The 25,174-nt window shown below is 32.6% G+C and overlaps 2 protein-coding genes across 2 annotated transcripts in view; one reads left to right on the forward strand and one right to left on the reverse strand.

Moving 5' to 3' along the window:
- Positions 1-10,041, reverse strand: part of LOC128188597 (protein MTO1 homolog, mitochondrial-like) — a 32,792-nt gene extending 22,751 nt beyond the window's left edge. Inside the window, exons 1-7 of the mRNA XM_052859744.1 lie at positions 9,594-10,041; positions 9,090-9,185; positions 7,798-7,853; positions 6,993-7,164; positions 6,432-6,608; positions 5,757-5,869; positions 3,631-3,743 (exon numbers count right to left, since the gene is read on the reverse strand). Coding sequence (XP_052715704.1) covers positions 3,631-3,743; positions 5,757-5,869; positions 6,432-6,608; positions 6,993-7,164; positions 7,798-7,853; positions 9,090-9,185; positions 9,594-9,828 — 962 coding nt within the window. The 5' untranslated portion in view covers positions 9,829-10,041. The remainder of the gene's footprint in view (positions 1-3,630; positions 3,744-5,756; positions 5,870-6,431; positions 6,609-6,992; positions 7,165-7,797; positions 7,854-9,089; positions 9,186-9,593) is intronic.
- A 2,014-nt stretch (positions 10,042-12,055) lies between these two features.
- On the forward strand, positions 12,056-21,107 carry LOC128189819 (uncharacterized). The gene is made up of 3 exons (XM_052861586.1): positions 12,056-12,141; positions 17,065-17,143; positions 20,627-21,107. Exons 1-3 carry the CDS (start codon positions 12,121-12,123, stop codon positions 21,004-21,006), a joined length of 480 nt encoding a protein of 159 aa, XP_052717546.1. The 5' UTR covers positions 12,056-12,120; the 3' UTR covers positions 21,007-21,107.
- Positions 21,108-25,174: the final 4,067 nt, after the last annotated feature.

Raw genomic sequence — 25,174 nt, forward strand, 5'->3', positions numbered from 1 at the left:
TTTATTATCTAAACATCATCAAACTGTCTGGGACGAGAGAGACCAGTCTATTGGACCACATGTTTCCTATCTGACCTTGAAGTGACCTCTATTCAACCATACTCAGCAAAAAAAGTAAAAATAAAAGCCAAATCATCACATGGAAATTAAAAATCCTACGTCCCCTTGATCAGCAAAATTAATGGCTGCTGTAGGTTTCTTTGCTGTATTGATCGGACAGGCACATGTCTTATTTTGGCTATAAATGTTCGTTTACTGTCTTCTTACATAACCTAGCTTTTAAGTAAATTGAACTGCAGAGTTGTCAGATAGTGGCGTGAGGCTTGGGGTTTCCTGTTAATGTACTGATATTATTTACATATATTTTGAGTAATGCCCCCTAGAAAAGCATAAAATCCCCCCATTCAAATGATTTATTCTATTCAGACATGACAAAAACAACAATTTTTGCTTTTATCTTTTTAGAGAACACAACACCATTTGTGTTCTTAAGACAAATGATTTAAATATTGTAAACAACTAATTGAATTGTATACCCCCCCCCCCCCCCCCAACACCACCAAATTTTGAGTTGCAAAATTTCCAATGCATTCTGATCAATATATTAAGCTATTGTGTAGTCAAGAAAGTCAAACATTCTTTTATAGAAGAAATAATTGATGAAAATTTACTGTGCATTTCAAAATTGTTTCTAAGTTTTAATTGTGTCTACACATACAAGAACAAAGTATACCAAATATTTTGTTATTACCCTCTACCCATCCAAATAAAAACATGAACAGACATATCTCCCCAATTCTAAGCGCATCTTTTGGGACTATCAATATTTTCATTTCCAACAATTAATGAAGTGAATCCCACGCCACATTGTACTGAATTTATTCATTTTAAACTTGTTTCCCCTCCCAGTTCATCTTTTAAAAGCAAACCTTCTCAAAAGTATTATCAATTAAAGCATAAAATTCAATACAAAATTACATCTTGTCATTTAATTCACTCTTCTGATGCCACACTCTGTGTGTGAGACAACAAAAGCCTTAGAATTTCTGAGGTTTACCAAGTATAACTGCCCTCCCATCTCATCGAAATAAATTTATTTCATATGGACGATTCTTGTTCAAAAGAGAAATTTCAATTGGTTGCCCCTAAACTTAAAGGAAAGATCGCCTTAAGCAAATTTCTTTGAATCAAGTGTCAACACAACACTTCATAAGACATTTTCCACAATTCTGAATAATTCCTCTCTTTTTCCCTCTTCTACTTAATAACTATGCATGCATAGATTCAGAATACACAATGATGCAATACAATGTGATTTATAATGCTCCCTGATCAGGTTTTTTTCATCCTTGTTTTATTTGTGCAGCAGACATTCATTCTCAGACATGTATTAGAAGAGGAATACATCTCCACAAAGCCTTTTCATGTGATGGATAAATGATACAAGTTTCTGGGGGGAAAAGAAAAATCACATGCCATGCAATATATTTTTTTTCCCTTTTTGCAGACTCCAATATTTTCGGTCCAATCTTTTTTCATTGTGACTAACCCCCGGAGAGCTTCTATTCAAAGAATTTTGGAAACTAATCAACTAACAAATGATTTACAAAATCCCCTTTACATATATATCAAAACAATCTAGATCTGAGTTTGAAAGAAACTATCAGTCTGTAGCCACAGAAATGGTATCAAGTACATGATACACACTGGCACACTATCACTTGTTAGCCATCTAAAGCCCCACATGAGATGCTGTCCATTTATCAAGATTTCAAACAATTCGTACATTTTTAACTTTGTTATCCTAAATCCTTCAGGGTCAAGTGTTTACTTACAGTCAAACTGGGTCGTAAATAAGCATTGTCTTGTGCATGTCAGAGTACACCAATTTCAAAAATTGCCCCCCAAAAATCTGATACCAGGATAACGGGAAGATAATAAATTCATTAAGTTTATCGCAGAATTTATCTTTACATTTGTTTTCCGAAAAAGTTAACACTGCATCTGTAAACTGGTGCACCTCACTAGACTAATTCTGTCTGATTTTGTTTGTTTACATCAGTCTGACAATGTTTTTAATAAAGCAAACTGTGTGTGGCATTTTATAATGTGTGGGCATCAGATGAGACAGGAATCGGTCTCCACTGCCAGATGGCTCAGTGGGTATATAAGCTCTCTGGGACACAGCTAGGCTAGGTTCAAATACTGATCAAAGATCCTGTTAAATATGTATTCTATACTTTGAACTGACAAAAATTCCACTAACAAATGTCCTAAGTCTGAAAAGAGATATGTCTCTTTTCAACAGTTAAATGAATCACCTAAAAATCAGGGATTAATATGAAATTCTTGTCTAACATGCTATAACACTGGGAAGGATTGGTTGGTCTGTAAGTCATCAAATATTTTCTCTTGTTGCCATATTAAAGAATACAGTGAAACTCGGTTAGAGCAAAGCCCTATGGACTAATGGATGTACTTTGTTATATCCATAATTTGTTATTTCTGTTTAATGAATTTGTTATAATAACTATAGTGAATTCATTGTATACATGTTTTCTTTCACCAGATTATAATTTTTTATACTTAAAGGCTTGTATTAAAAATATTGTCTTTTGATACCTTTAATTTTCGGATTGTGAGTTGAAGAATCTATGTGAAAATATATTCATTCAAACTATTATGTTAAGTGATAGTGCAAACTTTTTAAACTGTTAAATAAATAAATTTGTTATAAAAATTCAAATTTCACTATCATTCACCTCTATGGGACTCAAAATCAGCTTGCTGTATCCTTAAATTCATTATATCTGAATTCATTATAACCGTAAAATTTTGCAAAGATTTGAACATTAATTTTACCAAGGACTCAAAAGAGTTCACAATAGATTGTGAACCGAGATTTCGCTATATCCGATCGTGTTCATACTGAATAAGTTTAACTGTACCTGGTATTGTATTGATGCTATCAATATTACCTTTAAATACCCTTTACTATGAAAAATCAAAGTATGAGAGTTATCAAAGATTTGAAATCACAACTGTCAATACTATTTAAACAGCGGACTATTAGCAATATTTACAAACAGCAGCATGCAAGCTTTGAAGTTAATATTTAAACGAAAAGAACAGAGACATAACATCACTGCAAGCAGTGTTTGATTTCTCTCCAAACAATAGCCTTATAACATAGTAACCTTACTGTACTAATCTGATCAAAGCAAGGCAATTAGATAATAGGAACACCGGCTTTCTAGAAGTACTCAGAAATCAGATTTGCCTCTAGAGGTATTTACCTATGTAAACCAATAGCCCCCCTTTCATCTAATTACCAGCCTCCCACTACATGTAGAACTACTGACTAATAACTGTCAAGCTCTCTAGTACACCCATCCACTCCTCTCTGTTGTGGTTGGAAACTCCTGACTAGATCCTCATGCACGCACAGGGATTCTGCCCCTGTCTTTAATGGTTATTCTAACAGTATAGCCGTGTACACCAACAAGCAAAGAAATAAAAAACAGACAGAGCTGGTGGTAGCAGCTTGTCATCATGGTTTTTGTTGGCTGCTACAGAGATGGATGACATGTATGACTGTCTGGGGCAATCGGGCTTGCAACAGTTACCTACCTTGGCCCTTTGACTTCCTGTTGCACGTGTCTGTTCAGATGAATGGTTTCCATGACGATTTTTTCTACCTCCTCATTTGTGTGTGTCATATGACATGGTAACTGGTCTTCTGGCTTTAACAAAATATCGAGGTATTGACAACAATTGGAGATTTGCAAGATACCTCTGTTTGAATTTGAGTATTTATAGATAATATTAATGACATTTAGCCTATAAAAGCATTTCATGTTAAGAGGGGTCAATGGACGTGGCCATTTTTAGACTATATAAATCTCCTTGTAAAGAAAAGATCAATAGGAATATACATGTTTAAGAAAACATTCAAATTTTAAAGCTAATAAATTGGAAAAAAAATTTTACTTCATGTAAAATCAACAACAATTTATGGCTAAAAGTATCATATATATAATTTTTTTAAGGTAGAACTGATGGATAAATACTTGACCATGCAGCCTTCTTAAAACATGTATGATGAAAGTGGAACTAATCTGATATGACATTCTATGAGACCATATCAAAAAGCCTTATAAATGCTAGAAATGTCACCTCTGAAGTGCCTCTCTCTCTCTCTCTCTCTCTCTCTCTCTCTAACATATATTTTCATTATTAAACTACAACTTCAATATGCTCAGAAATCTGATATAAACAACCTAAAAATGTAATGTCAATTCAACAATGAAAACATGATTGGTATTTTGCATTTCTAGATGAATCAACCTCATGGGTATGGTAAGGGAAGGGCACAAAGTCATTGCTGCTTAATTATAGTGATAGACCTGCTCCATTCACTCTTCATAAACAGAATTTACGTGTAACAAACAATGTCGGAGGTGTGACTTGTATAATGCATCCCCAGATGCATCGACCTTTCAAGTCTGCATGGACAAAGCTGCACATTCAGTAACTTAGTTGTGGATCTGTTCCCAAAACTCTAATATGATAATTCTACTGAAAACATGGGGCATTTTAAACAGAATCATCTGAAGCATGGCTGGTATTTGTGGGTTTAATTGGGCTCCTATTTAGTTACTATGGACTGGACCGGCTGTAAAGATGGATTGGACACCTTGATATTGTGATATATTTTCTTTGGAAATAAACAACAAAGAAATAATGATATACTGATATGTCGATCACTAATAATCTGCATTAATGAGTTCCAATCCCTCTCGGACTTTTAATTTTTTTTTTTTACCTTGTACCATAAGACCTGCTCCAAAAGCTTTTAATTGCAATTGCTCATAAAATTGATCAAGTCTTACATCTTCAAAAATATTGACTGAAAATGCAGCATCTGAAACCTAATTAATAGAACAAAGTAACTCTAAATGCCTATGCATCATCCATGGAAATGGCATATAAGTGAGTTCATATGACTCTACCTCAATGTCTCACACTTTGATCTCTTGAAGTTAGTCTCTCAAAGTGACCCTCTAGTTCTGATAATTCTCCTTACTTCTAATTATCTTGAGTCATCCATTTCCTTTTTTATTTTTAAACTCTACTGTAAATGCAGGGTTACATATGTGGCAAGTACCGGTATGTCACAATCAAATCTCACATCCAAATTAAATCTCCACTGTACCAATATACAATGTAGATCACAAATGAACAAAAGATCACCCCCACAAAAACTTCCACTAATTCCATGTACCCTTTGGGAAAATGATCAACAAAAAGATTACAAGGAATTACAGTCAAACTTTGTTATCTCAAACTAGATGGGACTGTTTAAAAACCTCGAGATATCTTGAGTATTCGAGACATCGAGGATAAACTACAAAAAAAATAAGTTATTGGGACTTTCAAATTTTTGACATATCCATTGTATTCAAGATATCTGTGTTCAAGATATTGAAATTCAAATGTATTTTCAATTTATTTCTAATCATTTCATTGTCCTTCAACTTCAATCAATATGACTGATGATATTTTTATGATAGATGTTATTGTTGAATATATAAAGAGACAATTTAAAACCCTTCTAAGGTAAAATACATCTATATATTAGATGGATTGGTAATCTCATAAGTGTGAAAAACTTAATAATGAATTCTTTTCTAAATTATTTCATACCATCTAAATCTAACGTAATTAAGTCTCAGACTTGAGACTTGGTATTTTACCTTGATCCAGACTTCTGTGTTGAGGTAGCTGAACGGTAGGGGCGGGTCATCCGGTGCATGCTCCACGGTCTTACTGAAATCAATCGATCTCTTATCTAAACGAGGAGGAGTGCCTGTATAAACAACAATAAACAACAATCACAATGATTAATTAACAAGCAAAAATCAGCAAAAATAAACGGATAGACACTTAAAGTGAAGATCTGTATATTTTAACGCATCACATTTTGATACATTTTATGTGTTACTACCTAGAATATTTTAGCCAAGAGGGTGAGTGCTACAAATTTGATTAGGCTTCAAATTAATTGGTGAGATACCCAGACTAGGTGAAACAATGCCAAAATTTCAAATGAAGGGTAACACATGTATTACACTATGTTTGGAAAAAAGTCGACTTTAGAAGACATGTGGCAAAAATCTACAGATAACTCGTTCATCAATTTTTTCCTAAACATATCAAACATTAAAACAAATACTCTCTAAAAAGCTTTCATTTTCAAAAAAAAAAATTAACATTTCTTTTGAAGTTATAAAGCTATGCATAGGAAGCAAATGCAATCTAATAAATCCATTTCATACTTCATACATACTTCACAGCAAAACAGTTTTGAACATTCAGAAAGCTATTAAAAAACAAGAAAATAGTAAATCCCACACAAGAATTAACTTTACCTGTCTTAAGTCTAGCAATAGTAAAGCCAGCATCTTCCAAACTTTTGGCCAAACCTATAGCTGGTTGGTCCCCCATCCGTCCAGCAGGAAACTCCTCCAAGCCTATTTGAATCATCCCCCTAAGAAATGTCCCAGTAGTTAAAACCACTGATTCTCCATAAACTTTCTCTCCAGATTCTGAAATGAGAATAACATAGATATAATATAGCTCTCATGCACATGATTAAAGTTGTAATCTAAATTCATCCTTTTTTACCACATTTTGAAAGGTTACATGAAAATACTATGGCTTTTCCTGTCATTATTAATAATATACTGTATTGCACTGTTACACTGTGGAATCATTAGATTTCGTGGTGGCTCAATTTTCGTGGAAATCGTGGGAACCTCCCATCGATAAATTAACATCCTCCATGAATTAATAAATTAGGGCTATGAAATCATACTTCCATTTAGATATAAGTTAAACATAACATAACATCCACACAAACCTGTAAAATTTAAGCAATCCACAAAAATTGGCCCCAACAAATTTTGATGATTCCACAGTACATGTATTACCTAAAATTACACCAGAACATCTCTGTTTCATTGTATCAAGGTCTGGATTGTGACACTGTCCTAGGATAAAATCCTCTACTGCCCCTGCCATCACAGTCAGGTTTGGAGAATTCTGAACCTCTCTCTGAATCTCCGTTTTATACAATGTCCGATCTATCTGAGCTCTAGGACCCTTGAAAAACCATTTTGCTATAAGCATCCAATGTTAAACAGTTACATAGTTACATTTTATCAAAATAAATAGGCTCTCATCAAAATCATTTGATAAGTAAAGTACTCTATTATTTCAAAATAATATGTTTTATATATATTTATATATAAACTTAATATAGGGTGACATTTATTTAGCGGTAGGTTTCGATGGATTAGACAGAAAAAATTAAAGGGGGAATTTAAATTGGTCACCAATGTAGATTTTCTATTTATTTAGCATTCGCCTCTTTTTTGTGCCACTTTCGTGCAGAGTCCATTAACTTATCCGACTTTCTGCCTCGCTTTTCCGACATATTTGTCTCCACTGAGGATGCACAATTCAATCTTTGATTTGTTGACCCCAGGTCACTTGCATATCGCCACGCTCATTACAAAATTTTGTCTTGCAAGACAAAAATTCTTAACTGATGTACACGGGCCTTAAAAAACTTTTAAAACAGTATAACAAGTTACTGACAATTTTTATATGGTATATTTTGTGGAATTAAACCATTCTAGCCCTAATTCAGTAATTCTAAAAAATTCAAATAAATGACAGCGTATATGGCTTTAATATGGAGAATAATTTCAAATGTAATGTTTTTCAACTTACCCAAACTGCTGGTCCTTTTGGGCGATTTAGCATTCTGTAGTGGATTCCAGTTTTATCTAAAATTGTAAAACGAAATATTAAGTTTTCGAAGAAAGATAACTCCAAATACATTATCCAGAGGTTGAATCAGTTACCGGTACTTGATAATTATAACCATGCAACTGTTTCAAATGTGTTTTAGTGAAGATACATATGATCAATCAAAATACAAATCTTTCAATCAAGTGCCTTGGAAGCATACATGCTAGTTTATTGGCATTTTTGTTTAAAAAATTATTATTTTTTACAGTTATTCAATTTTAAGTACAGTACAGGGAATGAAAAATATTTGAAGATATACAAAAACATATGGAATCATCTTGTTTTAACTTCAGCCTGAGTTCTTCTTTTTATATACCTATTTGAAAGTACAGATTTTCAAATGATCCTTACATACAATGTAATAAATGTATTAAAGTACTTTAATACTAAATTCAAACAAGATTCTCAAAAAAATAGATAATGTTGTTTTCACACCTTCAAAAACCAAAGAGATTCACTTTCTCACTGCTTGATAATATTGTAAACAATCATGAAAATGAGAACTGATTAATAAGTTGGCCATCACTTAGTTGCAATAGCGTATCCCTCTCCGATTTTTATCATTTGTTACTCTCTCTCTCTCTCTCTCTCCCCCCCCCCCCCCCCCCAAAAAAAATTAAGACACATGCAAGTCTAGCTAAGTTCTGGCAGTATGTGATTTCATATGTCAGTTTAACTTCCTATATCTATCCTGTCATCTGATATAATGATACAAAACCTTTAAAAAACCATCTTAAAATTATTTTAGAATTGCTTTTTCATAATTAATTGCACTTTATATCTCTGATCTGAACATAATTACAACAGAGTTTCTATAGCAAACAGACCCACTTTTGAACCATGCATGAAGGTATGCAAAAAGTTGTAAATCATAAAAACCGATGTTTGTTTTCTTTCTCTATAAAAATATTTCAAACATGGATTAAAAATTGTCATCAAAAGCAAATAAAATCAGTTAACTATTCAATATCCAAATAAAAAAGGAGTTCTAAAAACTTAATGGTCAACTTAAGGATCATGTGATATTTTGGAGAATAATCATGGCAAATGTAGAAGTTGTCTATCCTGTTAGTGTATACGTCCCGAGTCAGATAGCCTATGCAAGACTGGCTGTGAGCCTAAGTGAGCTTAAGTATGGTATATACAGGATATATATAAATGTATGTATGATGAATTACTAATACAATGATTACATGAACAATGAAACTTACCACATATTCTTCCACAGACCCCATCTAAAGCATCCACCTCCATCATCAAGTGTCCTTTACCTATCCCCCCAAATGATGGGTTACAGGACATCTCACCTAGAAAAAAAATCAACACATTTTTAAGCAGCTGGTGAATTCATCTAGTATTATCAAAACTTAATAAACTATGTCTCATTCATCATGCATTCAGACATTCAAAAGGATTCACTCCTAACTTCAGCATGTTCATTGTCATGCAATGCTATAATTTTGAGACAGAATCAACTGATCAAACTACCGGTAATTGTGCAGTCAGGATTGTGCTATTGTACAAAAAGCTTTCACATTATAGCAAAGACACATAAAACTTGCTCTATAACAACTATAACACAGTTGTATTACAGATATATAATGTCTGATATTTATAACAATAAACAGCTAGGTTGCTGGCTATAGACTATTTGTCATTTCTGGACAAATACACACTCATATTAAATGATATTCAATAAGACAAGTTAAAATCACCTATAGTGCTGATTTTGTGGGTGAGTAGTAAGGTTCTCGCCCCCATCCTGGCCGAGGCGCACGCAGCCTCTGTACCAGCATGTCCCCCTCCAACCACGATAACGTCAAACTTCTGCTCTGTACAACTGTTAACATTTCTGCAAAGTACCTTTCTGACACTTTTAGAAGGGCTGCAGCCAGGTATACCGCAGTTGTGACGCGGAAACGTCAAAACAGTTTTTAAAACTCTAATCATTTTCCCCAAGAGTTTCCTTATCGCAGGTAATGTAATTATACGAGCGTAAGGCAATGATTGTAAAATATGATGTTATCGTGAATGGTTAAACATGTTTCTAAACACATTTTTAGCATGCACACGTTAAACTCGTCATTATCGTGTTTTCACATTTGGCCCCATGCTGCAAAATATATCTGAGAAAATTCGAATCACTTGACCAACATATTTGGAATACCGAGCCCGAACGTCTTTTTACAAACGTGTTGCCTGTCCCAATTTTTGCCGCATATTCTCTTAAATTATTCGATATTTATAAATACCTCTTGATTCAGACGATGTTCATTCAATAGTGTGAAAAAATCCCAAGAATTCCCTTTTGAAACGCCCCTCTAGCTTGTCAGGTTTCAATACACGGCTAAAAATAGAAAGTCTACGGGGATTTTGCATTGCATCAGCCATATATGATGCCCGGATGATAACGTTGAAATATTTTGCGAGGTATTCCGAGTGACTTCCGAATGGAGAAGAGATGTCAACATTGCCCATTGTAAATCTCCGTAGGAAATCTGTTTTCGTTCCTGTGAAATGTTACAAGGGAAAAGTAATAATGTGTGAATGAAGTTATCTTGGAAACTTTCCCTTTCATCGATTTTCATTGCATTTCTTTCACAGGTATATGTTTTGTTTTTGTTTTGCTTTTTTTTTTTTTTTTTTATCAAAATCGTCCAAATGTGCAGCAAAAATATCTCGGGACAGACTATATATAGTTTGTTCGTTTTGTTTTGTAAACGGCAACTTACGCTATATCCATTACAAAATATCCCATGATATTTTGATAAACAGTCAGAAAAAATAACAACAACTATTATTAAAAATAATATCTAAAATTTACACCTTCTTTCAAAATCTTTCATATACATGTATAGGATTTTTTCGGTAAAACTTGCTACAGACATATCTATAAACATAGATGTAGTTTATTTTTAAGTTTTTCTTTTACATCTGTCATACTCATTTGTCATACTCTTTGCTTCATACAAGTTTAATTTATGAGGTTAATCAAATATTAATATATTGCTGTACAGTTGGGTGATTCCACATTAAATATTAATATGATTTTGAAATATAATAACTTTCATATTATAGCAAATTCAGCTGATCTATGTGACTTTATCTAGCAACAAGGAGCAATGGAAACAACGGTGGTTGGCCTCTTGCAGTATAACATGCGTTGACTTGGAATTAGTGCGGACACAATCAATTAATTACCCGGATGGAACTCTATATGGCTTGCTGAGAAGATGGATATTGATATGATATTTGATTTGGCGATATGATGGTAATTTGCACGCTGACGGTACGAAATTTCAGCTATTAAGATCGACTGATCCAGTAGACGGACGCCACAATGATGCCTTGGAGTAAATAATAATTACTTCTGAGGGCATATTACGTACGAATTTGACAAATTTTATATAGGGAGTTTCATAAATTATACATGATAACAAAAATGTCCCACCTTTTGCTACAGTCCAGAATACTTTTGACACAATGTTTTTTTTGTGACCAAATTTTTGTGAATTGGCTGGATTGGCAACAAAATATTTTTCTGATATAATATACAAAGACATTTTAGTTTTTTCGCCACAAATCATTAAGTGAAAATAAATCTTAATATTTTAACTTTCTTTGAATGTTTTTCACAGGCACCTGTCGTTATAATTTTTTCTCATAATAAAAATAAATACTTTAATTAGGGAAAAGGTATTTATTTTTATTATGAAAAACAGATGACGTCTGGTGCCTGTGTTCTTTTTCCTGTATATCCTTATACAAAGAGCTCTCTCTCTCTCTCTCTCTCTCTCTCTCTCTCTCTCTCTCTCTCTCTCTCTCTCTCTCTCTCTCTCTCTCTCTCTCTCTCTCTCTCTCTCTCTCTCTCTCTCTGAGAGAGAATAATATGATCTAAAAATGGCCAACACCATCCAGCCTTTTTGAATGATGTAAGAAAATAAAATAAACCATTTTTTTTTTTTAAATTGTCACGAATTATCATTGCGCATTGGTCACATTTTGGCCTTTCTGGGTTTAAAAAGAATTTAGGGAAGAGGAAACGCTAGTATTTAACAATTATACCCAAATTTATCAAGCTACAAGTATTGTAAATTGGGTCCCAGATGCAGTTAAGAGTCCTCGCTTATTAACGTAATCATAATACCATGCACTATTTAAATGGACATACAGGTATAAAAATGGAAGATTCAATTATTATTTTTAGTATTGTAACACAACGTTTTGGAGTTCGAGTGTAAAATGATCAACACATTTTTATTGGTAAGCAAAACTTAAAATGCGTTTAACGGTTATGTTCCTTGTACATGTAATTTAAGAGGACTGGATAGTCGTGGCCATTTTTTTTGGCTATATAAATCTCCTTAAAAAGAAGAGCTCTATGAAAAGAGAAAGGAAAACATTTTGAAGTTTAAATAATGAAATTTTCCTCACTAAATGATAGTTTATAGCTTAAGGGTCCTCCACACACCTGGGAAAAGTTCAGCATACAACAAAATCAATGTTTTTTTTTTTAGGGGGGGGGGTAATTTTTTTAAAATTGTACTTCTTTTCATGAAAATTTAAGTTTTGCGGTATTCGAACTCGGGACCTGCAGATCGGTAGATTTTTAAAAAATATGAGGTGAATCTGGTGATTAATTTGTTGACCTTCGAGCTTTCTTAATGCCCATTTCTTGGACAAACTTATAGATTAGGTAGTGTACAACTGATACGATACTGATAACGTATACTATTGTATTTTTTTTTTATTCACAGACTATGCATATACAAAGATCGCTTCAATCGTAATATAAAGGATGAAATAATATTTTTGAGATGCATTGTATGGTTAATAAGTCAACAGTTTTAAAGCTCATGTACAAAACAATTGAGATATACATAACAGTATACGAGTATAAACCGGTCAGCTGAAGAAAAAAGCAGCAAGAATACGAGTGAAATTTTCTGATGACACAAGCTTTCTTTGAAACATTTCTCATTTATTAATTAATATACAGAGGGTTTTGTAAAGTTACTATTCTTAAGGAATTCTTCTCTTAACGATCTCCGATCCTCAGCAATGTTTGAGGACTCTAAAATTATTCGGAGTTTGTTTACTCGTACAATAAATCTGCCTTTTATGTACTAGACAAATTGAATTGGTCTTGAAGTGTTAATATTACGCAAATCCAATCAACGAACTTCTTGGCTTATTGGATACGCGGAAAATTTTCAGGATAAAATGATATTCATCTTAAATATCATACGTGCATAAAGAAGATAATATAACGCAAGTAATTATTCCTATGATTTAGTACGTAACCATGATCGCGAACAACAACAAAATTAACAAAGCAATTTATTTAGTTCAATTTATTTCATTCGCTCAAAACCATTTTAAGCATAATGGACCAGAGTACAGACACAACAAAATGGGTCACTTATTTATTTGTTATTGGATGGTTTTAAGTCGTTTATCATAAACTGCGTCACGCAATCTTTAATAATTTTAAAATTCCTCACGCTGCGTTTTACAAAAGAATTTATGACTTACGACCAAATCAACGAATGCTAGCTAAATACATGCAATCGCAAACCAATCAATGTTTATACCAATTGCTATAATTATGGAAATCTAGATAGTTTTAAATAAATGATTTTATATAAAATTGGTTCATTAAAATATTTTTCCATGAAACTGAAAATATTTACAACTTTGTCGTAAGTTATTTTGTAAAATGTTAAATATTAAAGCGACCGTTTCATATATTAATATAATGATGCATATTCAATTCATTAAGTGGGCAATCAAATCACTTTATTTTTATTGACTTTAAATAAATTAGTACATGTAAAGTCAGTCAAAACTAATCTTTGCCCAGAGGAAGGAGGCACCAATTTCTGCAGATGACTTTGACAATATGCTATATGTATCATGTTGTGCCATTTTTGGACAGAAACACGGAATTGTGGACATGTTTTCAGTGTATTTATAATTTCTTTTAAGTGAGATGCGATGAAAAAAAGAAACATGGCATTTAATTTTATCGATATCTTCATTTTATTATTTTTTAGTTATATAGGGTCGTCGACGCCCCAAAGATTTTTTTAAACACAATAAAAGATTACAGTTAAACACATTTTGAGAAAGACTAGAATGAATGCAATACTTAGATTAATGATTACGAAATAATAAATTGCGATCGATTTTTTTTTTATATTTTTTTTGCAATTAGAAAGTGGTCGATTCTGAAACTACATACTTGTCTATGTAAGTTACGACGTTTAGAGAAAGGCTGGATGGGACTACTTTTTGTGAAAATCGGGCATATCACGATTTTTTAAATAAATAAAATAATAGCACTAAGCCAAATTAAATACATGTACATGTAGAAGCATAAGCCAAATCGCTGATTTTTTCTCGTTTTCATTAATATTTCAGGCTCTATTCCGATTTGCTACTTCATATTTTCGCGAAGGAAATTTCACCGATTGTGTAATTGCTGTGTGGCGCATGCATCTTTATACAACTGCATGTTCTCATTAAATGATTTTTATTCAGTACCCACTTTCTTAATAATGAATAAAGAATAAATATCCCAGTAAGAAAATGACTGCAAACCTGGTCGTATGTTTCCGACTACGCAACAGGAAATGCGTTGTTATATATGATAAACTTATTAAACCGATCAAACGGATAAAATTATATTATCGCAGGAAATGCATGTCATATTTTGCCATTTCATTTCAATTTCTCATGTCTTTTTTTGTTATAAAAAATAGAATTAAAAAAAAAATCATGAAGTTATCAAATAAACAATGCATTTTTTCCATTTTTAAAAGATTTAAGGTAGTCCTATACTCGGCACTAAATGGGCACAATCATTAAAAGCTTAGCTTTAAATGATAAATATACATTCTAGCAATACATATACAAAAGAAAATATGTATGTTTACATGCTAGTTTGTTTGTTATCACCTCTCAGACGGGTGTAACCCCTTGCGAAAATTATTGACAATTATGAAATTTGCCAGACGTCCGTTTTTCCTAAAAATAATAACCAATTTTGGGAAAATTAGAACTGAACATACAAAATAGAGTATAAATATTTATTTAAGCCATATCTCATCAATAATTTTGCGCAAATTTTTGTAAGTGAGTACGCTTTATAGACCTGATGTATCAAAATGGAATACAAAAAATGCAATGCTAGTATCGCGTTTTGTAATTTTTTAACTATTTTATGGACTCAAACTTAAATTCATGGTGTTTATTCTATAGATTGATATCTTAGAAAAAAGATTTGGTAAAATAAATCATATGTTGACGGATTTCTTTTCACGCTATAAGCTTTTAACCAAGAAGACCCTGACGAAAAAATCCGTAAAAATCGCATTTTGCTACTGTTTTCTGCCTAGATCTGTCAACAATGTTAGATATCATTTAAACATCAATTAATTGACGATTGATTAAACTCGAAATAGCTTCTGTCTCTAAATTTAAACCGGTTTTAGTAAAAGAAAAAGAAAAATTCGGGGGGGGGGGGGTCAAAACAAAGAAGATATAAGCATACCTGAGATCCTGGTTAATCAGAAACTTCGTTTTTCATTTTACATTAACAGAATCGAGTTTCTCAACATTAATCATTTCTATCTCTCATAGAATATATATATTACCGTTCTAATTGCTTATTATTGCCATTGTTTACAACAGCGATGTAGAGCAAAATCAATACCGGGTGTCAAAAAACGCTTTGTAAAAGTCAAACCAATATTGTAAAATCCGTATCATGACGTAGTGCGATACTCGGACTACTTTAAAGGATTTTTTATCAAAGGGACTTTTACACGATTTAACTTAAAATTTTCAAATTTTATTTTTCCATTCTCAATGTTTATAACGATAAATATAGAAGTTTATAATGCCAAGTCAAAATTTGGAAGTCAAATATCAAGATCTAAGCAAGATACAGGGTTCATAATTCTTTGTTTTGTAAACAAAGCTCGAATATTGTCATTTTTTACATATGTGTTGTTTTGGTGTAAGTTTCAATCAAATGTAACTTTCTTTATGTATACCTGATATATACACCTCCTTCTTTTGTTGATAATAGTATTTATGAAGATATTGAATTAGTTTAAATTGTTTTTTACATGTCATTTTGTTTAAAAAAGGTAATTCTCTACATTACATTTTTTGTAAACAACTATCAGACTCGAGCTTTGTTTACATAACAATCAATTCTTACCTCTATATCTCGCTTGTTACTTGATTTTAACATTGAATATTTTGGTCAATCATTTAAAATGCACCAGTAAACCATTCTATACAAAAATAAAAATAAATTTTTGATCTCAAATCGTGTCCAAGTCCCTTTAAAATATAGAGCAATAAAAATATAAATTCATCATTTTGACATATCTTATCATAAAATGTTTAATCATGCATTTATCAACAACATACTCTTTAACTAAAATGATTATTTGCGTTCAAACAAGTTTTCACTTTCTCTTTAAAAATAAAAATAACCAAAAAAAAAAATCCCATTTAAAGGGACTTGGACACGACTTTAGATCAAAGTTTTCTTTTTCTTATTTTATGTATAAAATGGTTTACTTGCTCATTTTGAATGACTGACCAAAATTTGAATGTTAGAAGTCAAGTCTTGAGAGAGATACAGAGGTAAAAAGTCATTGTTATGTAAACAAAGCTCGAGTTTTATATTTGTTTACAAATAACGTAAAGTATGGAATTACCATTTCTTGATCAAATGACTGGTGGCAAACCAGGTAAACTGATTCAAAGTGTTCATAGATAATATGATAAACAGAAAAAAGCAACATTTGATAGAGACTTATATCGATAAAATACATATGTAAACCATAACAGAGCTCGAGCTTTGTTTACAAAACAATGATTTTCAAACTCTAGCTGTATCTTGCTTATAACTCAAAATCTGACTTTCAAATTTTGATAAAGCATTAGAAGTACCCATATTAACGATTATAAACATCAAAATTGGAGAAATAAAATTGTTAATTTGAGCTCAAACTGTGTTCAAGTCCCTTTAAATGATTATTACCCCAAAATAACCCCTATTTCCGTCTTTCAATGAAGTTCTTTTTCAAAAGAGACATTTTGACAATCTAATGAACATATAAAGGTGTGGCTTTATACCTTAAAATCGGATTTATGTCTTTTCAGACCATTGGCTGTGCAGTGGTCCTGCTGTCTGGACAGGCAAGTGCATGGCTATTTGAAAACTCACACAGTCAGTGCCATGGTAAGAAAATCTTGTATAATACCTAGAAAGAAGTCATGTCTGAACCTATTTACCTAGATTCAAAGTTACTTTACACAAAGTTACTTTACACTGTGTTACATGTACTTTACATGTATTAATTATTGGGCCTATTATAATATAACTATTATATATTTATGAATTTTTTTTCTTGCTGTTTTTTTTCTTTTTATCATTATCTTGTTACTTAACGAAATCCTCTATTTCTATATTCTCTATTAGTTAATAAAATGTCCATGTAAAACTTTGAAAAGTATACACTATCAGTATTATAATTATTTATACCCTGATCTCTAATGAAGAAAATTAATATAGGCTATTTTTGCCTGTTGCTCAATCCATATCACTCTTACCAGGAAAAAAAATCTACTATTATTTGTTTGTAAAGATTTGGCCAAGAATGCATGCTGAAATCCAAACAACTATATAGTGATGACTTTGGTATGAATCTCAGGAAACAAGATTTATGATAAGAATAGTTTTTTTAATAAATATGTAGGTATTCTGCTTTGTGTATGGTTTGGTACACCTCAATATTTTAATTCAAAATTAAGTACACTTTGGTCTTGAAATTGATAATGTAAAAAAAAATATTCGATTTTTTGTAATCTTGAGAAATTGACAAGAGCAAATACGAGAATAGATTTCTTAGGTGCATAGATTTATAATGGGATTATCTTGAGATTTGTTCATACAATTGGGGATGTAAATTGTCTTGCTCTTACTAATGATGTGGGTTGTATTGAAAATGATATTGTAGATAAATTCACATGTAGGTCACCTTCCCCTGTTACTATTCATTTATCATTTAAGACCCAAACGTGATAAAAAAAATTATAACCTTGCTAACTACCAGGGCTTAAATGCTGATTTGATAATTGTCAATTGGGATAAAGATGTATTCAATTCAGAAAACATTAATGATATATACAATAACTTTACTTAAAAATGCTCAAAACTGATGTCAAAACAAAAACTGTTACTATCCGACCTTCTGATAAGCCTTACATGTGTAACTAATTCTAGCTCCATACCAGTGCGACAAAGACAAAGAATACCAGTACACAAAAAAGTTCTGCGCACTTATAACCCACAACACTGGCAGCAGTTTAGATCTATCCGTAATAAAATAATGAGCCTTCCTCGCAATGCCCAAAGGGATTACAAAATTAAACTTTCTAACCAACTTGTTTACAAAATCTATTCCACATGGTAAATGATGGCGCATTGCTAAATCTGTGATTCGACTGATGAAACAAAATCCATCTTCTCCTTCAATAGTGTGTCAATATGGTAGAATACTTGTTCATCCCATTCTTGGACAAGGTCAATGAATTTTACTCTTTTTTTCTCAGGCATATCAACTCTTAGTGATAACCCAAAGCTACGTGAACATGGGCACGGACCCTTTAATTTTGAACATACTGACATTATAATATCTGATCAAGATGTTACTATGTTATTGACCAATTACAAATACTAAATGTAACCAAACCTCAAGAACCCCAATGGTATTGCCCCAATTCTGAAAGCTACTTCTTCCAAAAATATATAAAACTCTCACTTAACTATTCAATCTCTCTCTTTTGGTAAAAAATGTCTACCTTATATCTGGAAACAAGCTAATGTTACACCTCTATTTAAGAACAGGGAGTGTTGATAATCTTACTAATTATAGAACCATTTTCTGAACTGGCTCATTGTGTAAGATTATGGGAAAAAGCATTGTTCAAATTTATGTTTAATTACATTAAAGACAATGAGATTCTATAAAAATTTCAGTCAAAGTTTCAGCTAAGAGATTTAACTATTAACCAACTAGTAGAAATTTATGATAAAATTACATCAAGTTTAAATAGAGGAAAAGATATTAGCTTTATTTTTTTGTGACATGTCTAAAGCATTCGATAGAATTTGGCATCGATGTCTAATTCAAAAAGTTGAGGGGCTAGGTTTTGGGGGAAATATTTTAGGCTGGACCAGAGATTATTTGACTCATAGGCAACAGAGAGTAGCATTAGACGAATTTACATCTACATTTAAGATGTTAGATGCTGGGGTTCCCCAGGGTTCAGTTCTTGGTCCTTTCCTATTCCTGTTCTATATGATCATATATATTAATGACATTGCTGATGGTAATTCAAACAATATTAAATTATTTGTAGATGATACTTCTCTATTTGCTATTATTGACGATGTTGTCATACAACAAACTTTATCAATTACTAATAGCCTTCTTAACACAATAACAATTGGTCAAACACATGGGTTTTAGATTTTATTGCAAATTAAACTGTTAGTGTTGACTTTACTAGAAAAATGTCAACTTTCCTGCAATCCGGTTGAAATGATCTAAACAATAAAAAAAGTCATATTCACTTGGGCTTACATCTAAAGTCTAATGGTGGTTGGTCCAATCATAATAGTGGTATCTATGAAAAAGCATGCAAAAGGTTGTTTATATTTAGATTGCTCAACCATAGAAATGATATGGAAACACAGGTTAAAATATTCATATGATGTGACAACATTTTTACTTAGAAAAAACACCATGGTCATGTGGAATTATTTCATACAACATTAGAAAAGTAAATATAGGATATATAGAAGCTATTTAAAGCACACAAAATCTCCACTTTACATGTAAGTCATATCAAAGTAAAGTAAAAGTATCATAATGTGTAGCTGCAGGCTTGTAGCTCCCGCTCTGAAAACTTTTTTCAGACCGGTAGTTACCGAACTGCAGCTAAATAAACCGATACCGAAATACATGAATTATTTTGTGATTAAAACAAACAAATAATGAACTAAAATAAGAGGGGTTCGCACACGAAATACAGGTAGTTTTTAAAAAAAATCCAGATTTGTTAATTGGTTGCTTATAATAACGTTTTCATTGTGCGGACGTTGTTGTATACTTATTGCACATTGAAATACACCGTTTCTGCATTTGGACTTTGTACTCTCTCTCTCTCTCTCTCTCTCTCTCTGAAGTAAAATTTTTTGTATAGTTAAGATTATTGATATTGGAATGAATCATTTGCATTGTTTTACACATAAGATACCCACCCACATTAAAGTAAATTGTACGGTAAGATAAGAACTACAACAGACGTCTGACGAGAGAGTCCTTCAATCACTGGCAATGATTACAAAATTCAATTTCCGAAAAATAGAAAAATTACACCAAAAAATTGTGAGATTGATATACCTTTATTTACCCTCGATGCACTTTCATACCCACACTTTACAAATATGTTTAAGGAGAATCGGCAATTTATATGCAATGTATACATGTCAAGTTTGATGCATTATGATAAATCAATCACTTGTCGAATGATACTTTCGCACAATTGGACACTTTCTTTTAAAATAAATGCATCAATAATCTGAAGGAGAAAAAATATAAAAACTTATAACACATGTGGTTAAAGATTTATTGTACTCTTTTCTATTTCATTGAAGGAGGAAAGCCTTATTACTTCGGTACGACCGATCTCCTCTGTAAACTCGGTCGTAGATCGGTCCGTGCTCCCAGTCGTTTTTCCCTCGGACTCAGTCACGGCTGGATCCTCTTTGACGGAGAGTACTTCGAATGGGGGGTCAGCGGCGACTCTTACCACTACGGCCCCACCCTAACGGACGCTGACCACTGCAAAACCGTGCGCGAGAGTCAGCCAGCGGGATACAGTCAGCTGGACAGGGCGTGTATAGAGAAATGCGCACGCTCCTACAAAGGTAGATACGGCGCTTATCATCTTCTGACGAACAATTGTCATGATTTTGCCAACAGGATCTCGGAGGTTTTATGTAACCACACCCAGTGTCCAGACTGGTGTCAGTAGACCAGCAGGTTCTGACGCTGACTCGGTGAAACTAGTACCTGATGATTTTGTTTATAAATTGTTAGTGTTACAATAATATGAATAAAACTTAAACGGCTGATGCTTCTCGTTTTCTATAAATCTTTTTTTTTCTCTCAACAATTTGATATGAAGATTAGAAATAAGTTTGTTTTTCATTGGTCAAATCATCAAACTATGTTCTGATATTACAGATTTTTACATTTTTTTAAGGAGATTAAAAGAATTTCTGATGCCTCACTGAAAAGCATACGTCAGATCAACCGCCTTGTCTTTCATGACAAGGGTTTACATGTATAAATCCACACAACGTTTACGTCTTTATGAATACTCGGTAAATGACCGAGGGTCAATAGAAAAAAAATACGAAGTCTTTTGCCATTGCTATTTTTCTTAACGTCATATCATTACTAAATCTTAGAGACTTAATTGAGTAAAAGTTTCGAAAAATTTGAAATAAAAAGAAAGTTCAGATATTCCTTTATTTCTTGGAACTATTCAGAATTTAATCCTGCAAAAATGAGGTCACGGCGCACGGACAAAAGACCAACATGCATTTTCGTTTACTTTTGCATTAAATCGTGTATTTTCCACGTATTTTCCTCTAGATACGATGAGCGAACGGTAGGTTTTTAATATATATATATATGCATTACAGATACACTCATAGGCGCAGGGGTGAATTAATAAAACTGATTATCGTATTATACATGTACATACTTTTATTACGACTTTGTTTTGCATCTTTAATATCAGAGTTAAATCTAGATTGAGAATGCATATAAACTAACACTCTTTAATTACCTATGTTGGGTATCATTTTTCAATATCATTTATTATCATGCATAACGCAGATTCAATCAACAGATCACACACCCTTCAATTGATGTATGACCTTGAGGTGCACAGGTGCTTGAGGACTGTAGAACAGTACCCAGTCCCCTCCCCCACTCCACCCCGATTTAAACTTCCAGGTTTAGCCGCAACTACCCCGCCCCGGGGTCTAAATCGAGGTGGGGGGGGATTAATGTCCTCTTTTTATATGTAAATCGGGGTTGTTGTTAAATAAATTATTCATTTTCAACCAATTTTCAGATATTTGATATGGAATATGCCGTGTACATGAATTTAAAGGGATTTCTATCAAAAAAGCGTCATTTACCCTGGGAGTCTAAATCGAGGGGTGGGGGGTTTGGGGGCGTCCTTTCATCAACCACCTGTACTTTAGGCGGTATGGACCACCTTATTATGTATACCATTTCTTTAAATACGATTGAAAGTGCATTATATTCAAAATGTGACTACCGTATCAATATTTTTAATGTCAACAATTTTATCATTAACGCATATTAAAATTTCCTTAAAAATAAAAACCAAGGAGGTTTTCTTACTCATGACTCGCATATAAGTTGCTGATGTTTTGAAAACCTTTTGAGATTCTACATTAGATATCTGAAAAAAAAATCGTGATAGGTAAATGCATAAGATTGATTAGTAAACAAAAAATTGACAAAAAACCCCAAACCAAATATTGTTTTTCTATGTTTAGAAAAAAGATACGTCAGGACTTGGACGTGTTCTAAGCCTCCCTAATTAATTTTGACAGTCACGAAATTAATATAAACATATTTTTTATCACGTGCTGGTAAAGGTAAGTCAACGTGCTAAACGTTTCTACGGATTTTTTAATAGGTACGTATATGTATTATTGAATGGTGCGCTCCTCAGTATCCCCAGCCTCGGGGCCACTTCTCAGCAGGCTCGTTGCAAACTCCAGGGCGTTTTCAATGACATTATGCCTCACTTTTGACAAAAGAAATTGGAAGGTATCAGTTTGCGCCATAAAATATCCAATGGAACTTAGCGCAGCAAAATACATATTTAATGTTTTGTGTCTGTTACTGGTATATATACCGGTACATGTGTTTGGACACATTCATTTTGGTAAAGTAATCTGAGCGACACGAGATACTGTGAAATGGCCACTATAGAGGGGGCTGGTTGATGACCATTATTTTTGATCGACAGAAGAAGAAGAAGAATAGGAAGAAGAAGAACAATAAAACATCAACAACATAAAACAAAAAAATCACTTAAGACCCTCGTAATGATGGAAAATTATTTGAACTATTAATAAAGATCATGTCTAGATTACCAAATTCTTCTAAATTTATTTTGAAAATAAATACATTTTATTTTAAGGTATAATAAAATTGAAGTTAGAAACAAATTCTCTGAATTCAAGATAGGTACATGATGCATCCTTTTGTTGGCACGTGATATTGAGTCTAACGTTAATTGTAATACTATATACGCCAACATTAATGAATATGCTGTCAACAGATATTAACATTAAAAAAATCATCAACGAAATATAATAGGATTACGTGTTCAATAAACTTAATTAAACTTCTGCTGACCTTGAACAGTCGGTGATTGAAAATTACAGTTTAAATTTATAATATTATATCTATATTTTCCAAGTATTTTCTCCTCGACTTCTAAAGAAAACCGATAGAGAGTTATTTGAACAATAAAATGCTTTCTTCAATGATTCATGTGGGATATGAAGGTGACAACAATGCAGAAAAAATACATGGCACGCGTTGCTAGCGCGTTAAATAAATTTATTTCTGCAATGATCGTTTTTTTTTTTTTCATATCCCGCATGAATCATCAAAGAAAGCATTTCATTGTTTATATTTACATCTTTATTTTAACAAATAGTGAATTGATCGTAAAAATTAAAACTAAAATATTGTTAATGTACATCAGTACATTAGATAGAAAAAAAAATTGCCAAGTTGTATGTGAGTTTGACATTATCATGATTATTTCGCGCAGTCCATGATTTTTCTTGGATTTTTTAAAGTTTCAATCGATCGATAAACTGGTTAGAACTGGATCGTATAGATTTCAGACCTGTCAGTTTCTGTGAATTACAATCAAATGCCGTAAAATAATAATAGGAGGAATCATGTATTTGGTGGACGTAAATACATGTATATCAGATTGAATCGTTACAAGCAAATTAAAGATAAGATTATAACACTCATTTTGACGGATATACAGATAAAGATAATAGCACATCAATCAAAGCAGGAGAGTATTCGAGTCTTGTTCTGCATGCCCATGACAGAAGAGAGTGTTCGAATCGTGCTCTGTAACCCCCCCCCAACCCCCCAATCTGAGTGTGGATGTTTACTGTTGTAATTGAACAACCTATCACCGAGGCGTCGCAAATGAGATGGATGACAACAGGGATACATTTTGCAGATTTAATCTTTTTTTTTTAAATTCCCAAAAGAAATCCATAGTGAAGACACTTCGTTTTAAGTTGACACCACGTATTGAGGTTTTGATAGAAATAAAGTTAAGGTTCGCTCTTAAAGCAAATTAATCAGATAATGTATCCGAGCTCGCGCCAAGAACAATGAAACATTTGATCAAGTTTTTAAATGATTTACGAGGTCACACTCAAATTTATGATTTTTTATTGATATTAAAACCAAAATTTTTGTTATGACAGTTTTATTTATTCACACGTCAAAACATAACGCGCATCGATTTTATTTTTATTTTCTCGAACGAGAGGGAGAGCTTTTGTCAAATGTATGTATAAATGTATAAAAATATCTCTGTTTCTTAGCCTCTACACCCCCCCCCCCCCTCCCAAGGAATGGTTTTACGGTAAAACATACCATTCTGTCTTTAACACTCCGAGGGTTAAAGTATAGTTTTTCCTGAAGCTGGATTTCTAGTATAAGGTCATATCAAAAGTTAAAAGAAAAACGAGTTTATTTAACATTAATTTTTGTCAGATAGGCCATTTCAGAGCACGAAGATACAAATGCAAAGACCAGCGAATTGACAGTTAAACTAACAGAAACATAGAAAATTGCTAATTGTGCATCTTACGGATAAAACATATTAATTCATAATGGGAAGAAAAGTCAATTTTACAGTATGTTTAATAAAGCTGGCGTCTTTGGGGGAAAGTTTTTTCCCTTCGAAGAATTCTTTTACGTATGAAGCCGATTGTTTGGAGTTTCTTGCCATTTTTCGGAGCTGTAACGCGCAAAAAAATGTTCACAAGTCTGAATCTTTTTAAATCTTTGTAGACAATACATTAATATATGGCAAATGCTAT

This window comes from Crassostrea angulata, chromosome 6 (assembly GCF_025612915.1).
Source record: "Crassostrea angulata isolate pt1a10 chromosome 6, ASM2561291v2, whole genome shotgun sequence".
In the NCBI taxonomy this organism is placed as follows: domain Eukaryota; kingdom Metazoa; phylum Mollusca; class Bivalvia; order Ostreida; family Ostreidae; genus Magallana; species Magallana angulata.